At 43.7% G+C, this 22159-nt stretch overlaps 1 protein-coding gene across 1 annotated transcript in view; it reads right to left on the bottom strand.

Annotated features, from left to right (window-relative positions):
- The window catches only part of LOC121569687 (neurabin-2-like), a 71209-nt gene that overhangs the window by 2282 nt on the left and 46768 nt on the right, over positions 1 to 22159 (bottom strand). Inside the window, exons 3-9 of the mRNA XM_041880833.2 lie at positions 8101 to 8233; positions 5324 to 5444; positions 5109 to 5213; positions 2224 to 2359; positions 692 to 835; positions 493 to 546; positions 122 to 351 (exon numbers count right to left, since the gene is read on the bottom strand). Of these exons, the coding sequence (XP_041736767.2) occupies positions 122 to 351; positions 493 to 546; positions 692 to 835; positions 2224 to 2359; positions 5109 to 5213; positions 5324 to 5444; positions 8101 to 8233 (923 nt within the window). The remainder of the gene's footprint in view (positions 1 to 121; positions 352 to 492; positions 547 to 691; positions 836 to 2223; positions 2360 to 5108; positions 5214 to 5323; positions 5445 to 8100; positions 8234 to 22159) is intronic.

Raw genomic sequence — 22159 nt, 5'->3', positions numbered from 1 at the left:
CTCAACACTACCTCCTACAAACCCCAGAATCCTTTATTCTTCTCTTCCTCCTACAAACCCCAGAACCCCCATTCCTCTCCCTCCTACAAACCCCAGAATCCCCCTTATTTATCAGCCTTACTTCTGCTGGTATTCCTTGATGAGGCGCTTGGCCTTGCTGTACTTGCGCTCCAGGGTCTGGTACTGGGCCTGTGTCTCCTTCAGGTGTTCGTCCACCGCCTGACACAGACTCTGGGCCTCCATCCAGTAGCCCTCCAGCTTCTCCATGCGTTCCTTGTTCTCCCGAACGCTCTGTTCCAGCTGGGCACGCTCCATGCGCCAGCGCAGCTTGTCCTGCTCTGCATGCGCCAGCTAGATGAGGGGAGAAAGTGTCTAGTTTACTCCTGTATACTTCTAGTTTACTCCTGGACTGTGTGCTTTAGTCCAGGGTTAAGGTGGGTCTGTGAAACCAGTCCTATGTTTGTTGGTTAATTGATTTTGGAGCAGGTGTACCTTTCTCTTCAGCTGTTGAATCTCAGCCTGGGTGACGGCATGCTTTATCTGAAGCTATAGAGGGAGAGAGAGAGAGAGGTAAAAAAGTGGACACCATGGCTCATCTCATACGCTCGCTCAACAAGAAGTTGAATTGAATATAACTTTTTATCCATTTAGAGATAAACATTTGCCTTTGGCATCAAGCCTCCCTGCTCACCTCTTTGAACTTGTGGGCCAGTTTCTCAGGGTCCATCTCCATGGGGGAGAGCATGTCCTCATTCTCCGCCAGGTCAAACACCTCTATGGCGTTGGGGAACATGGGGCTCATCTCCTCCTCCTCGTCCGTGGCATACTCACCTGTCTGGAGGACATTCAGAAGATTCAGAGTATATTCACAATATATTCAGAGAGTGTATATAGACAACTTCCTGTCATGTTCCTGTCTTGTTGTGAACCAACAATGTCACACAGTAACCATACCTGCCTATGTAACTACCATGTGAAGTAAATACATGGTTTCACCAAAGGGGAACCAACGTTTTTTGGGGGTCCTCGCAGGATAGGCCTACATTTCTATTTCTCAATGTTTTCCCTCTACCCTAAAATGACCACTAGATGGTGAAGTTGAGCTTAGTGGAAAAAGCCATTGTGGAAAAAGCCATTGAGGAGTAGAATGCTAGTGGGCCAGAATTGACACCCTAGAATTGGGCAACCACCATTTTGTGTTTACCAGGGAAGCCTGTCAAAAGGCAAAGCTTGTCAGGGGACTCCGTGGCTGCATTGATGTGAATCTTTGTTGACAAATAGTCTACATACAAATGTGTCTATAATCAATTGTTCTGTTGATTGGTGAAATACATCCCACTATACTGTACTGTCTATATGGACCTGGTGAGGTCAATAACAAAACAAACACACAAACCTCTGTTCAATAAAAGGAAATTCCCCCTTCCTTCACACACAACACCTAACACCTCCCACCTCATACACACACAACACACAACACACAGACAGACACACACACAGCCATTCCAAATCTTCCTTTAACAACAGCCACCTGGGACAAGCCCCAACAAATCTCCCCGAACCTTGTCACACCAATGAGTCACTCTCTGAGGGAATGCCTCTCTGAGGGAGTGTGATGGAATACCAGACCTGGGTCATGGCATCTGGCCCGCACTTGTCTGTCTTTCACACCCAAGCCCAGACATCTATTGAACGTGATTGAATTTAACAAGGAGACGGATTCAATTATTCAAGCATTTCCTCTCCATGGAAGAGACTGAGAAAATTGCTGGACAGGGTTTAATTCCACAACGCTTTCCCGTACCGTCTCTGTCCTTATTCAGCCCCTTTCAATGATCTGAGATGACTGGGCATCTGGTGCACCTAGGTTCCGTCATATTGCTTACACCTATCCAGTCCTGTTAGATCAGTGAAGGGGAGGTGAACAGGGAGTGTTCTTTCTAGAATTATATAGTTGTATTATTCCATTGTGAAGGGAGCCTGATGAAACATCTGTTAGCGGTGGGGAGGAAGTGTCAAACGCTTCATTAGCGCCATCTTGTTTTGTCATATTATTGACTGATGGAATGAGTGAAGATGTTTTGGATGGGCTGATCTAATATTTTTCATGGTGTGTGTGCGTGTGTGTGCGTTTGACCAGGGCCCTATGGTATCTGGCCAGAAGTAGTGCACTCTAAAGGGAACTGGGTGCCATTTGGGACGCAGACATAGTGAGCCCCTCACCTCCTCGTCCTCCTCCATGTACTGGCTGTAGCGCTGCTCCATCATCTCTTTCTGCCAGCGCTCCTGCTCCAGGGTCTGCTGGATCAGCTGGGCCACCTCACTCTGCTCACCTGGCTTCTCTCGGCCAATCATGAACCTGCATGGGCAACAACAACCAATGGGGTGAGTGGAAAGGCATGTCTGTCAAGGAGTAGCCAATGGGAAACCTAGGGTAGGATTTAGTGGGTAGTAAGGTAAACCTAGGGTAGGATAGTTTAGGTCTAGTGGTTGCAACTTCAGAAGATACATCGTAAATAGATAACTCATCAGTTAGATTTGCCAAGAAAATAGCCCCCACAGTTTACAATCAAGTGCAAGCCAGGGCAGCAACTTTTGACGGGAAAATTAAAATGACAGCTTGCGCCTGGAAAGAACATGACACTCACTGTACATGGATGGATGAGTTGACATCACTAATGAAAATCAAGGAAAATTTGTAACGAGTAGAAAATGCGATAAGATTGCTCTGAGGGAGACAGACAATTCAGGGAATAAGTGTGGCACGCCATCAGGATAGAAGGTTATGGCTGTGTCTGAAATAGCACCCTATTCCCTATATAGTGCACAACTTTTGCCCAGAGCGCTATATAGGGAATAGAGTGTCATTTCAGACACAGCCTTTTTCTATGTATCACAGAGAATAACAATAAAATAAACAAATGTCAGTCCTGGGGACCAGAAGGCATGAGAGGACATGCATGTTGTTCAGGGATGTAGCTCAGTTGGTAGAGCATGGTGTTTGCAACGCCAGGGTTGTGGGTTCGATTCCCACGGGGGGCCAGTATGAAAAAATAAAAGAATAATGTATGCACTAACTGTAAGTCGCTCTGGATAAGAGCGTCTGCTAAATGACTAAAATGTTAAATGTAATGTTGTTTTTTTAGAATGTGTGACTGAAGCATCTACGGAGCCATTTCAGTCGTAGCAGAATTGTCTGACAGAGTTATCCTGTTGCAGATGGGACCCTTAAGACCGCGACACCAGTTCTGGCTGTCACATGTTGTCCAATGGAATGATCGAGCGGAAACACCTCAACTGGACGGTTGCCTGGAGATAATTTTTCACACCCAAGCATGTGTGCAAAGCAGCCAGATGCACATTGACACGTAAGACAAAACATGTTGCTATAGCCAATACCACGTTTGACTAAAAACGATTCTCTCAACAGAATATCATATTCCTTGATGATAGTGCACTAGACAATATGATGAAAACAATCATTTCTAAATCTATTATAACGTCATATTGTTGTACACCTATTATGGTTTACAGCAGAAAAAATGGCATTGATCACTACCTCTACATCATAAAAATCCCCATAGTGAGATTTGAACTAACAACCCTCTGGTCGCCAATCTGTATCCCTGCCTGAGACTAGACTACCACACATGCTCAATGAGACCCCAGAGAGCGGTAGCTACATAATTCAACACGACTGCCGGCACCACTGTGGCATTCAGTGTGAGCGGGGGTTCCGTGATGATGTTGTGAGTGTGTGAGGGTTAAGAACCCACTAGAGTGCCACTTTGTTGCCTGAGGAGAAATAACTCAGTGCCGGTCAAAAGGGCAGAAGAAATGGTGACTAGGAATCTAACCACTATGTGGAAAAGCCAAGCTGTGCACGGAAAAAGATGTCAAGCAAATATGACACCTAACCTCTCCACCATTTTCAAAACAAACCATGCCATCTATTTTCTGTGACTATGCTGAAGCTAAGGCGGCAGGTAGCTTAGTGGGTAAGAGCGTTGTGCCAGTAACCGAAAGGTCGCTGGTTCTAATCCCCGAGCCGACTAGGTAAAAAATCTGTCGATGTGCCCTTAAGCAAGGCACTTAACCCTAATTGCTCCTGTAAGTCGCTCTGGATAAGAGCGTCTGCTAAATGACTAAAATGTAAATGTATATTCACCAAAGAGACGGCGCTTCTAATTTTGGACCAATCAAAATATCACCACCTGTCAGTGCACCCAGTCTGCAGCCTGTGAGGGTGATAGACGGATGTGCTAATCAGTGAATATTCACAAGCTCAGAGACACGCTCCATCCAGCCTTCAGGACATGAGGCAAAGTCGAAAACAACCAGGCCTTGTCTGGAACTGTCTGTACGTGTGAATCTGCAAGTATCCCCCTGCCACCATCTGTACAAACCCATCCGACCTTGGATGAGGTCAAACACCAGCATTCTCCACATACATTTCTTGGATTTTGATTAAACAGGGGGGGGGACGACGACTTAACAATAGGTGGCAAATTCACTTTGAACAAAGGTGCTTCCACAAGGGGAGACAAGAGTCCGAGATCTCCTTTGGTTACAGTCCGTAGTGTTAGACAGCAACCTGAGCTTGGTCCGAAAATCAGGCTGGACCAGGCTATTTTATAAATAGCGTTGCCGCTCCTTCACGGACACCGGGCTCTCCGCTATCTCACTGGGATCCAGGCTCATGTATTAATCAGCCTCTCCAATCTCTGGGTGGCTGTGATGTGAAAACAGGGAGATATCTCTGCTCGAAGGCAGTTAATAATGCAGGAGAGAGGGATGAGAGCGGAGGGATGAGGGGATGAAGGGATTAGAGGTGGTGAATGGGGAGAGAGGGATTCCAATTGTGATCCGGTCTGAAGAGAGGTAGAGTTAAGGTACTTGTGTTTGGTTCCCTATCACCAGTCTTCGTACAGTTCTGTATCTAGACCCCCTTCCCTCCAATCCCATGCTTAGTTTCTCATAACAGATTTTGTCAGGGTACTGTTGAACCATATTTGACCAGAGTGCAGTGAATACACAATAGATATTGTACCAATAGCTTGATGTTGAAACTAAGTGTTTATTGACAGCTATTGAGTAAGGGTTCTTACTTGACAGTGCCGGTGGTGTTCCTGAGGACGGAGGCAGCAAAGGCCTGGGTCACGCCCACCAGACTGGTCCCGTCCACCTCCACGATCAGGTCATTCACCTGGATCCTGCAGGGGAGGGAGGAAGAGAGTGATAGTGAACGAGGGGAAAGAGGACAAGGAGCAAGGGAAAAAACACCATTTTGGGATACACTGCTGAAACACAGTTTGTTCAGAACCTTTCATCTCGGTGTGCAGCTCCTCCATCAGTGACCGTCTTGACGAAGATGCCCAGTTTCTCCAGACCCATGTCTGCCCCGGCACCCATGCCGATGATGCTGATCCCCAGACCGTCCCCATCTGTGGAGAGGAGGGGATAGGAGATAGGATATGGGGAAATTGTATTTGATAACCTCATAAATATGAGCATGGCTTACAACAAAAAAACTTCCAAAAGGACTAATTTAAGGTAAAAAGGAGTTGGAGCACTCAACAAAAAAAAGGCAGAGATGTATTTTTGTCACTTTAACCCATTGTACAGTATCCATTGTTGTGTCTCAATGGGCCACTAGGCTGCAATGGTCAGGTCACTCTGAGGAAGACGTCAGCTTGACATCGAAACGTCAATCACCTGTTCGCATCCTGTACAATTAATTAAAGTGACAAAAATAAATCAAATCGCTGACTTTTTTTGTTGAGTCCTCCAACTCCTTTCTACCTCGAATTAGTCCTTTTGGAAGTTTTTCTTGTTAAGCCATTCTCATGATTCTTGTCATGGTTGTTGAGCACCCCTCCTTTCCTTTGTTTGCTGAAGCGAAGGCCCACCTGAACTCGTTTTTTCAACCACTCCACACATTTTTGTTTACAAACTATAGTTTTGGCAAATCGGTTAGGACATCTACTTTGTGCATGACACAAGTAATTTTTCCAACAATTGTTTACAGACAGATTATTTCACTTATAATTCACTGTATCACAATTTCACAATACACTAAATTGACTGTGCCTTTAAACAGCTTGGAAAATTCCAGAAAATGATGTCATGGCTTTAGAAGCTTCTGATAGGCTAATTGACATCATTTAAGTCAATTGGAGGTGTACCACCTGTGGATGTGTTTCAAGGCCTACCTTCAAACTCAGTGCCTCTTTGTTTGACATTATGGGAAAATCAAAAGAAATCAGCCAAGACCTCAGAAAAAAAATTGTAGACCTACACAAGTCTGGTTCATCCTTGGGAGCAATTTCCAAATGCCTGAAGGTACCACGTTCATCTGTACAAACAATAGTACGCAAGTATAAACACCATGGGACCACGCAGCCATCATACCGCTCAGGAAGGAGACGCGTTGTGTCTCCTAGAGATGAACGTACTTTGGTGCGAAAAGTGCAAATCAATCCCAGAACAACAGCAAAGGACCTTGTGAAGATGCTGGAGGAAACAGGTACAAAAGTATCTATATCCACAGTAAAACGAGTCCTATATCGACATAACCTGAAAGGCCGCTCAGCAAGGAAGAAGCCACTGCTCCAAAACCGCCATAAAAAAGCCAGACTACGGTTTGCAACTGCACATGGGGACAAAGATCGTACTTGTTGGAGAAATGTCCTCTGGTCTGATGAAACAAAAATAGAACTGTTTGGCCATAATGACCATCGTTATGTTTGGAGGAAAAAGGGGGTGCTTGCAAGCCGAAGAACACCATCCCTACCGTGAAGCACGGGGGTGGCAGCATAATTGCTGTGGGGGTGCTTTGCTGCAGGAGGGACTGGTGCACATCACAAAATAGATGGCATCATGAGGAAGGAAAATTATGTGGATATATCTCAAGACATCAGTCAGGAAGTTAAAGCTTGGTCGCAAATGGTTCTTCCAAATGGACAATGACCCCAAGCATACTTCCAAAGTTGTGGCAAAATGACTTGAGGACAACAAAGTCAAGGTATTGGAGTGGCCATCACAAGGCCCTGACCTCAATCCTATAGAACATTTGTGGGCAGAACTGAAAAAGCGTGTGCGAGCAAGGAGGCCTACAAACCTGACTCAGTTACACCAGCTCTGTCAGGAGGAATGGGCCACATTTCACCCAACTTATTGTGGGAAGCTTGTGGAAGGCTACCCGAAATTAACAATTTAAAGGCAATGCTACCAAATACTAATTGAGTGTATGTAAACTTCTGACCCACTGGGAATGTGATGAAAGAAATAAAAGCTGAAATAAATCATTCTCTCTACTATTATTCAGACATTTCACATTCTTAAAATAAAGTGGTGATCCTAACTGATCTAAGACAGGACATTTTTACTAGGCTTAAATGTCAGGAATTGTGAAAAACTGAGTTTAAATGTATTTGGCTAAGGTGTATGTAAACTTCCGACTTCAACTGTATGTTACCTTCCAAATATAAGGAAATAAATGGAATAAAATGGGGAATCTTGGCTTAAAGATACAGTAGCTAGCTAAAGCTACTACGCCACTTTGTATACGCAGGCATTATCCATATTAGAACCCAATTAGCCACTGCTAATCTAGTGTAATATAAATCCAATAAGGAGATAACAGGCGACTCTGGATTCATTAGTGACCACTAAGCACTTAGTGACCACTAAGGTGTTCGCTCATCATGTAAATATATGTGGCTAGCAGATTTGTGAGGAAAAGGGTAAAGGTTACTTAAAGACTTCAACTATCTAGTTGAAGCAATTTAATTAAAGATTTAATGGGAACTACAGGCTTCACTGAAAATGTTTAGCTACTAGTTGTAACTTTAATAGTTACAGTTAAATGTTTACAGTTAATTCTCTCTCTATTTATGTATTGGTTTATGCTATTGAACTCCAAAGCGACAGTCATGTTTGCATACATTTTACGTATGGTTGGCCCCAGCGGGAATCGAACCCACGGCCCTTGGTGTTGCAAGCGCCATGCTCTACCGACTGAGCCATGCAGGACTAACAATATACTGTGAGGTTCTGTAGGGTTCTGTAATGCTCTAGAAGATTCCACCAGGTTTTTACCTTTCTCCAATTCCACAGGGAAGAGGTCCAGTCTCTCCACCCTCTTCTCCAGCTCGTACTCAGCCGATGCCGCCATGGGGTCAACGTCATCATTACGCCGGTCGTAGTCCTCGTTGGAGTACGTGGTGAACACCTGCCAAGAGAAGACAAAAAAGGTCATAGGTCAGTTTGACACTCACCAACAAACAAGGTTTACACCACCACAGGTTTCCCATAGTGAAGACCTGTCCTCTAGAACAGTAGCTCCCAAACTGTGAGGCGCACCCCGAGGGGAACTCAGTCCGGCTTTAAACTTACTCTTGAAAGTTGTTATAGTAGAACGCACAAGGTGCAATTTTGGGTAGTGCATCATCAGTTAGTCATTGCATACCTTAGATAACTATTTATAACTTGTCAGAAATGTCCAGATCAACTAGCCCATGTCTGCTAATGTTTTTTTAGCCCATAGATATTGTTGTAATTTTTTTGTCACTCAAATATCACATGAATACACATTCGACATGGCAAAATGTATAGAATTGCAAGAAAATTACCTTTAAAACTGCAACATTTCCTTTGCATCCCATGACAAAACGTGTAGAATTGCAGAAAATAAGCTTAAACCTGCAAAATTCTCTCCACCAACAAGAGGGGTGTGAACAGCTTGTGTCATGAACAGTGCTTGTGCCCATAGAAATATGGGCACAGGGTAGGCGCAGGATGTTCCCCGCCCAGTGAAAAAGTTTGGGAACCCCTGCTCTAGAAAATGATCTAAGGTCAGTTTAGCATTTTCACCACTAATGGTTAAGGATAAGACTACGGGAAGAGTAAGCTGATCCTAGATCTGTGCCTACAGGCGTACAGACCTCTACCCGGAGCTAAAAGGAGAGCTAGGCAGGCAAGGCGCTAACAGGGCGGTAGGAGACGTCTCCAATAACCAGACAGACAGACAGGGGTGGTGTTATATACTGCCACTGATACAAACACACAAGCTCATGGCTTCTCGCTGAGCTTTTGGATTATCAACCGACCTATAAAGTCTATCTAGTTTAATGTGTGTGAGTGCGAGGGAGAGGAGAGCGAGAGCATGTGAGTGTGTGTATTTAAGGCCTCTTTCCTCCCTCTGCAGCCAGCCAAATTCACTCTGGCAGCGAGGACATACTTATGGGTGGTGTTGGTGTTGGAGTGCCCTGCTACACTGGCAGCTTGTGGGTGTAGAGAGCAGTGGAGAGGGTGCTCCAGTGAGCGGCTAGGCTAGGTGGGGTGTACTACTCAGGTTATTTTTTTTAGTGCTACTTAGGTGATTTATATTTAACAGGGGGATGTATTTTTCATAACCTCCCATCCTGCATTAGTGCATTAGAGAGGTGTCCGGGCAGGTCTGGAGAGTTAGGGGCATTTTTGGGGATGTGTTCCGTTTTCAGAGGGATGAGGTTTAATATTTGAAATGGGGTCGTGCACGTGCACACACACACACACACACACACACACACACACACACACACACACACACACACAACGGTCATGGAGTTTCACATGTATTATTCATATCATAAATTGGGAGGAATCCTTTATCCAGTTATTTGATCTGATCCAGGGTTGCCATGCCAACATTATTAATATGCATTTGTTATTTCCATAGTAAAAAAACAAAACACCAACGAATTAGATTACCAACAACAACAACAGCTCTAACAGAGTTATCCACAAGCGTGCCAAGAGGGTTAAGTATAAATAAGGTGGATATCCTCTTGCTGAGGTTAAAGGATAAACACAACCCTCAACCTTTAGGATTTTGTACTGCTAGAATTCTAAGCCATAGTGGCCTAGTCCAGTTCTATGTTATCTAGGCCCAGTGAGCAAAATGTGTTGTACTCATAGGAGGGGAGTAAAGAAGGTAGATGTGAGAAATAATTAAAAGTAGGCAACAAGGGAATTGAGTTCATCAGCTGGTCAGGGGAGAATTTAATGAGCCGTGTGTTATTTTACGGGAAATTGAGGTTTACTGTGTGAGAGGCAGAAGGAGAAGAGGCAAAAATAAGATGTGATAAACAAGGATTTGGTATTCAGCATTGTTTCAAGTCCTCAAATCTCCTCTTCAAGTGTCTGTCATCCATAAGCTCTTACTAAAAGAAGCCGAGACCTGACACTTCAATTTTCAAGTTTATTTGTCACATGCACAAGTACAGTGAAATGCTGAAATGCTTAACTTAATAACTTGCAAGCCCTACCCAATAAAGCAGGATTCAATATCAAAATAGTTCAACTATAAAAAAAAAACAAGATGACAGATACACCTAAATAAAGTGTAGGAGTGTGATGAGTCTTCTTGTCAAGTGAAAGACGTCACCTTAACAGCCGCTCTATCAGGGCTGCTAGAAGTTGTGCCACTTCCCTCTGCTCCAAAAAGGCAGAAGCTTCATATTTACTACTGAGAAAGCCAGATCACTACCCCTAGTAAATACCAATACTTGTTAGCTTTCTTTTAAACCAGAGACAGAGTACTTATCACAAAGCCACACTGAACCAAGACCAACCGTCATCAACATGATTTTAACTGATGAGGGCCTCATTTACATATAATTTGCATAACTCCTCCCGAATGGAATATAAGCCTACAAACTATGCCTCTGATTTTACAGATCATTTCAGCTGGTGAAAACCCAGCACCGCCATCCAGATGTTTAAAATACAGAAACATTTAGTCCTGAGACAGGTCTGGATAAGTTACTTTACACTACACCATAACTAGCATAAGAAAAGGAAAAGCCATTTCAAAGCACATAAACCAGAGGTGTGTTATCGCATAATATCATATGATTGGCCCTATGTAGCAGCCAGCAAAGAGGATTATTTTCTCCAGCTATTAGATCTCTGCATGTCTGGCAGACATATCAGTGTGGATGTCGGATCATCACCTCAAGCTGAACCTCGGCAAGACGGAGCTGCTCTTCCTCCCGGGGAAGGACTGCCCGCTCCATGATCTCGCCATCACGGTTGACAAATCCATTGTGTCCTCCTCCCAGACTGCAAAGAACCTTGGCGTGACCCTGGACAACACTCGTTCTCCGCTAACATCAAAGCGGTGACCCGCTTTCATGCTCTACAACATTCGCAGAGTACGACCCTACCTTACAGAGAAAGCTGCACAGGTCCTAATCCAGGCACTTGTCATCTCTCGTCTGGATTACTGCAACTCGCTGTTGGCTGGGCTCCCTGCCTGTGCCATTAAACCCCTACAACTTATCCAGAACGCTGTAGCCCGTCTGGTGTTCAACCTTCCCAAGTTCTCTCATGTCACCCCGCTCCTCCGCACACTCCACTGGCTTCCAGTTGAGGCTCGCATCTACTACAAGACCATGGTGCTTGCCTACGGAGCTGTGAGGGGAACGGCACCTCCTTACCTTCAGGCTCTGATCAGACCCTACACCCAAACGAGGGCACTACGTTCATCCACCTCTGGCCTGCTAGCCCCCCTACCTCTACGGAAGCACAGTTCCTGCTCAGCCCAGTCAAAGCTATTCGCTGCTCTGGCACCCCAATGGTGGAACAAGCTCCCCCACGAAGTCAGGACAGCGGAGTCACTGACCACCTTCCGGAGACACTTAAAACCCTACCTCTTTCAGGAATACCTGGAATAGTATAACAGTAATCCTTCTACCCCCCACTCCCCCACAAAAAAAAAGGGGGGGGGGTTGTCCCACTGGCTATCCTAAGTTGAATGCACCAATTTGTAAGTCGCTCTGGATAAGAGCGTCTGCTAAATGACTTAAATGTTAAATAACTACAACCAGACAGTCTATGGATGCGTCCCAAATAGCAACATTAAGGCAGCCCTCCGCACCTCTCTGATTCAGAGCGGTTGGGTTAAAATGCAGAAGACACATTTCAGTTGAATGCATTCAGTTGTGCAACTGACTAGGTATCCCCCTTTCTCTTTCAGAAAGTATTCATACCGCTTGACTTATTTCACATTTTGTTGTGTTACAGCCTGAATTCAAAATGGATTCATTTGATATTTTTTCTCACCCATCTACACACAATACCCCATAATGACAAAGTGAAAACAAGTATTTAGAAATGTTTGCTAATTTATTTAAAATGAAATACAGAAATATCTCATTTACATAAGTATTCACACCCGAGTCAATGTTAGAATCACCTTTGGCAGCGATTACAGCTGTGAGTATTTCTGGGTAAGTCTAAGAGATTTGCACACCTGGATTGTAAAATATTTGTACATTATTCTTTTTTAAATTGTTCAAGCTCTGTCAAGTTGGTTGTTGATCATTGCTAGACAGCCATTTTCAAGTCTTGCCATAGATTTAAGCCGATTTAAGTCAAAACTGGAACTAGGCCACCAAAAATTCTATGTCGTCTTGATAAGCAACTCCAGTGTATATTTGGCCTTGTGTTTTAGGTTATTGTCCTGCTGAAAGGTGAATGTCTCCCAGTGTCTGTTTGAAAGCAGACTGAACCAGGTTTTCCTCTAAGATTTCCTGCTTAGCTTTATGCGCTATTCCATTTATTTTTATCCGAAAAAAAGACCTAGTCCTTGCTGATTACAAGCATACCCATGATGCAGCCACCACCATGCTTGAAAATATGAAGAGTGGTACTCAGTGATGTATTGTGTTGGATTTTCCCCAAACATAACGCTTTGTATTCAGGACATAAAGTTCATTTCTTTGCCACATTTTTTGCAGTTTTACTTTAGTGCCTTGTTGCAAACAGGGTGCATGTTTTGGAATATTTGAATTCTGTACAGGCTTCCTTCTTTTCACTCTAACATTTAGGTTAGCATTGCGAAGTAACTACAATGTTGTCGATCAATCCTCCATTTTCTCCTATCACAGCCTTTAAACTAACTGTTTTAAAGTCACCATTGGCCTCATGGTAAAATCACTCAGCGGTTTCCTTCCTCTCCAGCAACTGAGTTAGGAAGGATGCCTGTAGTATATTTGTAGTGAATGGGTGTATCGTTACACCATCCAAAGTGTAATTAATAACTTCATCATGCTCAAAAGGATATTCAATGTCTGTTTATTTTATTTTTTTACCAATCTACCTAGAAGGTGCCCTTCTTTGCAAGGCATTGGAAAACCTCCCTGGTCTTTGTGGTTGAATCTGTGTTTGAAATGCACTGCTCGACTGAGGGACCTTACAGACAATTGCATGTGTGAGGTATAGAGATGAGGCAGTCATTCTAAAATCATGTTTAACACTATTATTGCACACAGAGTCCATGCAACGTATGTGACATGTTAAGCACATTTTTACTCCTGAACTTACAGTATTTAGGCTTGCCATATCAAAAGGGTTGAATACTTAAAGCGAGATGGAGATAGAATGATTGGTTCTGTGAGAGAAAATATAAATAAAACCATAAAAATCCTTAAATATCCAATAGGCCCTTTCTTTCACAACCTTGTTTTTGACCCCTCCCCCCTCCACACACATCCCATAATTCTCTGTCTCTCCGCTTACGAGCGTCAATATTTTATCAAATGCATTGTAATCTCGACTCAATGCTTTTCAAGAATCTCTCGCTTGCGCTCTCTCGCAACAGCTTCCCTACTCTGTGTGAATACCATCACTATGGTCACGTGGTGCCGTCACCATAGCAACCGGCAGCTTGGCAAATGTTAGTTTGACACCAGTTTCTCTCTCTTATCTCTCTCTCCCCAGGCTGCAGTCAGAGGGCAGTTATTTTTTTCAGTCTCAGCATCTCTCTGTCTAGACTTCAGGGAATTCATTTTACACATGCACACACACACACACTTTTTAAAACGTGCACGGCACACACATTGAAAAAAACAGTTTTCAGTGTCTCCACTATCATGGCGTATTGCTCAAATAAATTGTGAAAATCTATAATTATTTGACATTTGAAAACATAATCTACAATAACTTTGACAATATGGTCTAATTAGCGGAAGCTTCCATATCAGGCAAAACAAAAAAGATACTGCCCTCCCTTCACTCGATATGAACAAGCTGACCAGCTCAATGATATCTCTATACTATCTCTCTATCTTCTTATAGAAAGTCAATTATAAATGTGCTGTCCTAAAACTATAATGGACAAAAGCTAAGTAATGGCTTTACTAAGCTGCCCTTCCGGAGCTGTAATGGACCTTATGATTGTAACATGAGAATGAGGACAGACAGAGAGTGGTCTGTACTGTAGCTCAGTTAATAGAGCATAACGCTTGCAACGCTAGTATAGTGGGTTCAATTCCCGGGACCACTCGTAGGTAAAATGTATGCACGCATGACTGTAAGTCGCTTTGGATAGAAGCGTCTGCTAAATGGCATATATTACAGATAAAAAATATAAACGCAACATGTAAAGTGTTGATCCCATGTTTCATGAGTTGAAATAAAAGATCCCAGACATTTTCCATATGCACAAAAAGCTTATTTCTCTCAAATGTTGTGCACAAATGTGTTTACTTCCCTGTTAGTGAGCATATCAAGAAGCTGATTAAACAGCATTATCATTACACAGGTGACAAATAAAGGCCACTAAAATGTGCAGTTCTGTCACACAACACAATGCCACAGATGTCTCAAGTTTTTACGGGGCGTGCAATTGGCATGCTGACTGCAGGAATGTCCACCAGAGCTGTTGCCAAATAATTTAATGTTAATTTCTCTACCATAAGACACCTCCAACTTCATTTTAGAGAATTTGGCAGTACGTCCAACCAGCCTCACAACCGCAGACCACATGTAACCACGCTAGCCCAGGACCTCCACTTCCAGCTTCTTCACCTGCGGGATCATCTGAGACCAGCCACCCGGACAGCTGATGAAACTGAGTAGTATTTCTGTCAGTAATAAAACCTTTTTATGGGGAAAAACTCATTCTGATTGGCTGGGCCTGGCTCCCCAGTGGGTGGGCCTGCCTTCCCAGTGGGTGGGCCTATGCCCTCTGAGGCCCACCCATGGCTGCACCCCTGCCCAGTCATGTGAAATCCATAGATTAGGGCCTAATGAATTTATTTAAATTGACTGATTTCCTTATATACAGATGAAGTCGGAAGTTTACATACACTTAGGTCGGAGTCAATAAAACTTGTTTTTCAACCACTCCACAAATTTCTTGTTAACAAACTATAGTTTTGGCAAGTCGGTTAGGACATCTACTTTGTGCATGACACAAGTCATTTTTCCAACAATTGTTTACAGACAGATTATTTCACTTATAATTCACTGTATCACAATTCCAGTTTGTCAGAAGTTTACATACACTAAGTTGACTGTGCCTTTAAACAGCTTGGAAAATTCCAGAAAATGATGTCATGGCTTTAGAAGCTTCTGATAGGCTAATTGACATCATTTAAGTCAATTGGAGGTGTACCACCTGTGGATGTATTTCGGCCTACCTTCAAACTCAGTGCCGCTTTGCTTGACATCATGGGAAAATCAAAAGAAATCAGCCAAGACCTCAGAAAAAAAATTGTAGACCTACACAAGTCTGGTTCATCCTTGGGAGCAATTTCCAAACGCCTGAAGGTACCACGTTCATCTGTACAAACAATAGTACGCAAGTATAAACACCATGGGACCACGCAGCCGTCAAACCACTCAGGAAGGAACCGCGTTGTGTCTCCTAGAGATGATCGTACTTTGGTGCGACAAGTGCAAATCAATCCCAGAACAACAGCAAAGGACCTTGTGAAGATGCTGGAGGAAACAGGTACAAAAGTATCTATATCCACAGTAAAACGAGTCCTATATCGACATAAAACTGAAAGGCCGCTCAGTAAAGAAGAAGCCACTGCTCCAAAACCGCCATAAAAAAGCCAGACTATGGTTTGGAACTGCACATGGGGACAAAGATTGTACTTTTTGGAGAAATGTCCTCTGGTCTGATGAAACAAAAATAGAACTGTTTGGCCATAATGACCATCGTTATGTTTGGAAGAAAAAGGGGGTGACTTGCAAGCCAAAGAACACCATCCCAACCGTGAAGCACGGGGGTGGCAGCATCATGCTGTGGGGGTGCTTTGGCATCATGAGGAAGGGAAATTATGTTGATATATTGAAGCAACATCTCAAGACATCAGTCAGGAAGTTAAAGCTTGGTCGCAAATGGGTCTTCCAAATGGACAATGACCCAAAGCATACTTCCAAAGTTGTGGCAAAATGGCTTAAGGACAACAAAGTCAAGGTATTGGAGTGGCCATCACAAAGCTCTGACCTCAATCCTATAGAAAATGTGTGGGCAGATCTGAAAAAGCGTGTGCGAGCAAGGAGGCCTACAAACCTGACTCAGTTACACCAGCTCTGTCAGGAGGAATGGAATAAATCATTCTCTCTACTATTATTTTGACATTCCACATTCTTAAAATAAAGTGGTGATCCTAACTGACCTAAGACAGGGAAGTTTTACTAGGATTAAATGTCAGGAATTGTGAAAAACTGAATTTAAATGTATTTGGCTAAGGTGTATGTAAACTTCCGACTTCAACTGTAGATGTGCAGTTAGCCTGTGTGCCTGACTAGCTCTGCATTCACCAATGCTATATTGTAGCCTTGCCAAAGACACACAATAACACGTAGCAAAACCAGGCTAGCACGCAGGCTATGTTATAGCACACAAATGTGAATAAATAATTTTGATAGCACGGTCCAGTATGAGACAAGTCTGAATTTTGGGCCCTGCTCTGGCCTGATGTGACCAGCTTGGAAAGTTCTCAGACACATGGGCCGTGTCCGAATACCCGTACTTGTGTTCTAAATAGTAGGCATTTTGGGTATGCAAAAATAAAACGTTTTATAGTGTGACATTTCGAAAATGTTGTATGCTTTAAATGACAATCAACGTAATTGTGCATTAGATTACACATTCTCAGTAGGAGGAGCCTATTATGTTGATATGTTTTGCTTACTGCATTCGTTCTTACTAAACAGTGTGTTCTAAATAGTATGTAGTAGGAGTAGCACAACGTATGTAGCTTTAGTAAGTAGTAGGGAAGACAGATTTCTTACACTGCCATGGATTAACCCAATTCACAGAGAGAGAGAGAGAGAGAGAGAGAGAGAGAGAGAGAGAGAGAGAGAGAGAGAGAGAGAGAGAGAGAGAGAGACAGAGAGAGAGAAAATGAGGGAGGAAGGAAGGAGAGGAGTAGGATAGAGGATAAAACAGATGTTCTGGTTGTGTTCAGCTTGTGGGAGCTGTTCTTAACCACTTATACAGGATCAGCTATCATTCCATCAATCTCCCTAATGGTTGAGATGAAGAATGAGGGTAAATCTGAACCTAGAACTGTGGTTAAGGGCAACCCCTACCTTCAGTGGGTCACTTAGGGGAGAGTGAGGTGGGTAGAAAGTGTTTGCGTCCCAAATGGTCATTTGGACCCAGATCAAAAGTATAGGGTATAGGGAATAGGGTGCAATTTGGGACGCAAACAGAGACAGTATGGAATGTGGCTGGGCTGACCACTGTGTTTACCCATCTCCCTGTTCCTGCCTTTCAGCCATTCCACAGGATTTAGCTGGCATGTGGCTGGCACTACGCTAGCAGGAGCATAGCATGTTGCTAATGCTAATGCTAACAGAATAGCAATTACAACCATAGCATAGCCTGTACCTTCTCTCTCTGCTCTGCCCAGCTGTGTGTGTACTGCAGTGGGGTGGAGGGGGTGTGGTGGCTGTCTGGCGTGGGAGTGGTGGAGGGAGGCAGAGACATGAGGCAACATTTAAAGGCGAACACAACAGACGAAGGTACGTAAAAGCTCTGGCACAGTCAGCAGTTTAGACTTCAGTGAGGCGGGGCAGACTGTGTGCCTAGGTCGTATTTCACTAGCTGTTTTTCCCCTTTAAAAAAAAAAGAAGCATATGGTTTCATTCGCCTTAAGAGCGGGCCGATGTATGACACTGCTGGCCTGGTTACCATGGAGACTACACACACACACACATCTCAGCCAGGCCCGTGGACACAGGGAATGTGTATTTTCAGCATCCCTCACGGAGGAACGCCTTATAAATGCAATCAGCTTGGGCATTTACATTTACGTCATTTAGCAGACGCTCTTATCCAGAGCGACTTACAAATTGGTGCATTCACCTTATAGCCAGTGGGATAACCACTTTACAATATGTTATTATTATTTTTTCTTTCTTTCTTTCTTTGGGGTGGGGTAAGGGGGGGTAGAAGGATTACTTTATCCTATCCCAGGTGTTCCTTAAAGAGGTGGGGTTTCAAATGTCTCCGGAAGGTGGTGAGTGAGCTTGTTCCACCATTGGGGTGCCAGAGCAGCGAACAGTTTTGACTGGGCTGAGCGGGAACTGTGCTTCAGCAGAGGTAGGGGAGCCAGCAGGCCAGAGGTGGATGAACGCAATGCCCTCGTTGGGCAATAGGGCTCATGCATGTGATTAAAGAACGAGGCAACCCGCAGCGATTGTGATACTCACCAGAATGACTGAGAGAAAGAGAAACACAGCAGAGGGGGAAAGATGGTATAGAGAGAGGGGAATGTGGAGAGAAAAGAGAAGTCAACCACTACTCCACAAGAACTGCCACAGAGCTCCACACCCCCTTTTTCCAAGACTAGGTCAATTTCCCATCTCCTACAGAAGTCTGTTTATTTGGAACAGTCTCCCGGAACACCTCAAGCACTGCAACAGGTTCAACTCCTTCAAATTCTAAATGAAAAAATATCTGGACATTCCAATAACTTCTCTGCCTTTCATTTTTCATTATGCACTGTACTTTAATTATTATTTGTTCTTTACCCCCTAATTCATCATGTTTTCATCTTCTATGTGTAAATCTCCAATCCTTTGTTCATCCCTCTTAAAAATCAGATTTTTTTTTGTTGTATGGTTTTGTTTTATAAAATTTGAAAGGGGAGGTGCCTACAAGCGTCTCTGAGTGTGTGTGTGTGTGTGTGTGTGTGCGGAGCAGAATGAAGCAGAGGGTATCATCACACACACAGCAGGCCTTAACAGTAGGGGACGTACTCCACCTCTGCTCTGTACTGTCCCCTCAGTGAGAGGCAGGTCACTGTGACAATACTGTACACACACACAGAATGCAGCAGGGAGGGAAGGGGATGTCACAAGTCACAGACACCATTATCCTATCAGGAACATGAATATGTCCACATGTATAGTGTCTTAATTACACTACAGCAGGGGTGTCAAACTAATTCCATGGAGGATGTAGTGTCTGCTGGTTTTAGGTTTTTCCTTTCAACTATGACCTAGACAACCAGGTGAGATTAATTAGTGACCTTAATTCATCAATCAAGTAGAAGGGAGGAGCGAAAACCCGCAGACACTCGGCCCTCCGTAGAATGAGTTTGACACATGTGCACTACAGTATAGGGCTTAAAGGTGACATCATCATACATAACGGGGAGACTTCCTGCATACAGACAACACCATTCAAATCTGCCAAAATCTTCCGATTTGCAGCCTCCCTTACTGAGTGTACATTTATTTAGAGTATCTAACTGGTTGCTAAACTAAATCAAATAGTTCCTTTTGGAAACAGTTGAAAACAATTAATTATTCAGATTTTACAAAATACGTTGCTCAAGGGAAAACAGCAGGTGTACGCCTTTAATTCAATGCCCGAATCACACATTATAACACCAACTTTGTCCCAGCCACTATTTTACATTGCTGCCTTAGGCCTAAAAGTATGTTAGCATAGTGTGCAAACGGCTACCACAGCAGGGGCAGGAGGATGCAGAGGAGGAGGAGGGTGTTTGCCTAGCTAAATAATCCACTTGGTGACCTGATAATGAACCTGAGGAGACATGCTGGTTTTAACAGTGGAGGGGAGGGGGTCCACGCTGCTGGGGTTTAGAGAGGGAGGGAGGCGGGGGGAGAGAGACTATTTTGATGAAGATGTTTTCCTGTCTAGATGTGCAGATTTAGAGAAAGAGGGGATATAAAGAGAGAGAGAGAGCTAGGTGATTTTGAGGGTTGGTTGATTTCCACGTAGACTTGATGTGATGATGATTTGGGGATGCTGACATCTCCATCTCCTCAGTCTAACAGTGGGCAGGCGCGCACACACACACACACACACACCCCCCATTAGCCTCAATCTGTCTGTATGTCTCTAGGGGGTTCATGTGTCACTACCCCAGCAGGTAAGGGTAAAAAATCCTTGTCGCTAAGGAGTTGCTATGGCGTCACTATGGCGTCTGCCACAACGTGGCGCAAGTGCTGTATCATAGGGCTATATTCAGCAGAATACGCTCAAGACTGACTCTGGAACAGTTTCAGACACTACTTGGGAGAGACAGGAAGCACAACATGATGACAGGAAGTGGTAGATACAGATCGGGCTTGTGTTCCACCTCCCTTGTGATAGGTCTGTGTGTGTCTGCGTGTCGGTGTGTGTGTTTCCACTGTCAGACTTGGGGGATTATGGTGTCTTCTCTTCCTGTGTGTGTGTGTGTGTGTGTGTGTCTGTGTGTGTGTGTGTGTGTGTGTGTGTGAGAGAGAGACTGTGTCTTTGCATTCCAAACGTTTTAAAGCTGTATCTTCAATAGAGCTTTTGGGTGTTTTCCTGAACTATAAGCCACAAATAAATATGACTCAACCCAAAGAAATCAGCCGCAACCCACCATTTAGGAAACACTGATCTAAAGCATTGTACATTCTAGCCTATATAGTAGGCCTAGGCCTAGAGATAGATAAACACAGTGCACTAGTCAATTAAACCATTCATAAGATGCATATGCACCAGTTGGCATTTGAAACGACCATTCACAGTTGAAATACAATAATGCTCCATATGCCTTTATGTGAAATACTCGGGTTGTACAGCATATATATTATGGCATCTTACCATAGCCAGAGGGAGGGACTGGGCAGTCTATTGTGTAAGGATGATGTGCCAGTATTGGCATGGAGACTAAATCAAACCATTCATTAGATGCATTCTCAAAGATGGCTTCAAAAACTATTAGATTAGATAAACATACTGTATACAGAGATCTCCTGAAACTAGAAACACAATTCTAAACACTGTAGGATACTTTATAGCCTACAGTATGTCACTGCATATCAGTCTGATCTATGTACATTATCTACAGTAAACATAGCAACTAGCTATATAGCTAGCCATCAATGAGGTAGCCGTGCTAGCTACAGTTATGTGCCATCCTTGGCTATCAATATCATTGACACTAGCACAGACAATTCATTAGCTCCATTACCATCAGATGGCATTGTAAAGTATTAGATTAGCAGTAGGAAATCTAGTCTTAGTAGAACACTGCAGGCACTACAGCAGTTTCCTATGTGAGAGTGGGGATATATGTCAGACGATATGTATGTCATAGTATGTTAAAGCCTGGCAGGATAGCAGCTAGGAGCTATTAAATCATGTGTTATTAATAGTACACCAAACCCTCAGCTAGGTAAATCATTCATTAGATCAATTTCCATCATACAGCATCTCAAACTGTTAGATTAACAGGAAGAGTATGAAATACTATATTAAATCAGATCTATTATATTACGTTATAAATATATAATAGCAGTAGGTTTTGTTTAATGACAGACCGAGCTCTGGTGTCCTGATATCCCACATTCCCTTTCTCCACGCTCAGCACCGCTCTGTCCACTTCCCCAGCCCCAGGCTAACATATGAAGGGAAGAAGGGAGGGATAGACGTTCCTCTTTCTGTGAATGGAGGAGGGAGGAGAGGAGGGGAGCAGACTAGCTGCAGGGCTTCTGGCTGTCATTGTCATCAACACAAGGAGCTAGCCAGGGCAGGGTACCAGGGTTGAGACTAGATCAGGTTTGAGACGAAATCAGACAAGGGGCAAGATTCAAACCAAACAAACAACGTAGCTCGGGTACGGCACAAACATTATTTGCATTCATATAAATAACGTGTTTAGTTATTTACTGTATTTGATATTGGCTGACTTGAATATCGATTCATACCAGACAAATGCATGACACATAGTAGCTAAACCGCAGCAGCTAAGGACTGCGTCTGAGCCCATCGGGCCGAAGCGATTTCAATTTCCTGTTCAATTAACCTTCCTTGGTTTTACATTACACACAGGTAATTTGTCACAGAGTGCTTAGCCCCCAA

The sequence above is a fragment of the Coregonus clupeaformis genome, unplaced genomic scaffold (genome assembly GCF_020615455.1).
Source record: "Coregonus clupeaformis isolate EN_2021a unplaced genomic scaffold, ASM2061545v1 scaf0027, whole genome shotgun sequence".
Lineage (NCBI taxonomy): Eukaryota > Metazoa > Chordata > Actinopteri > Salmoniformes > Salmonidae > Coregonus > Coregonus clupeaformis.
The sequence above is the reverse complement of the archived record's forward strand: the minus strand, read 5'-3'. Positions and strand labels throughout refer to the sequence as shown.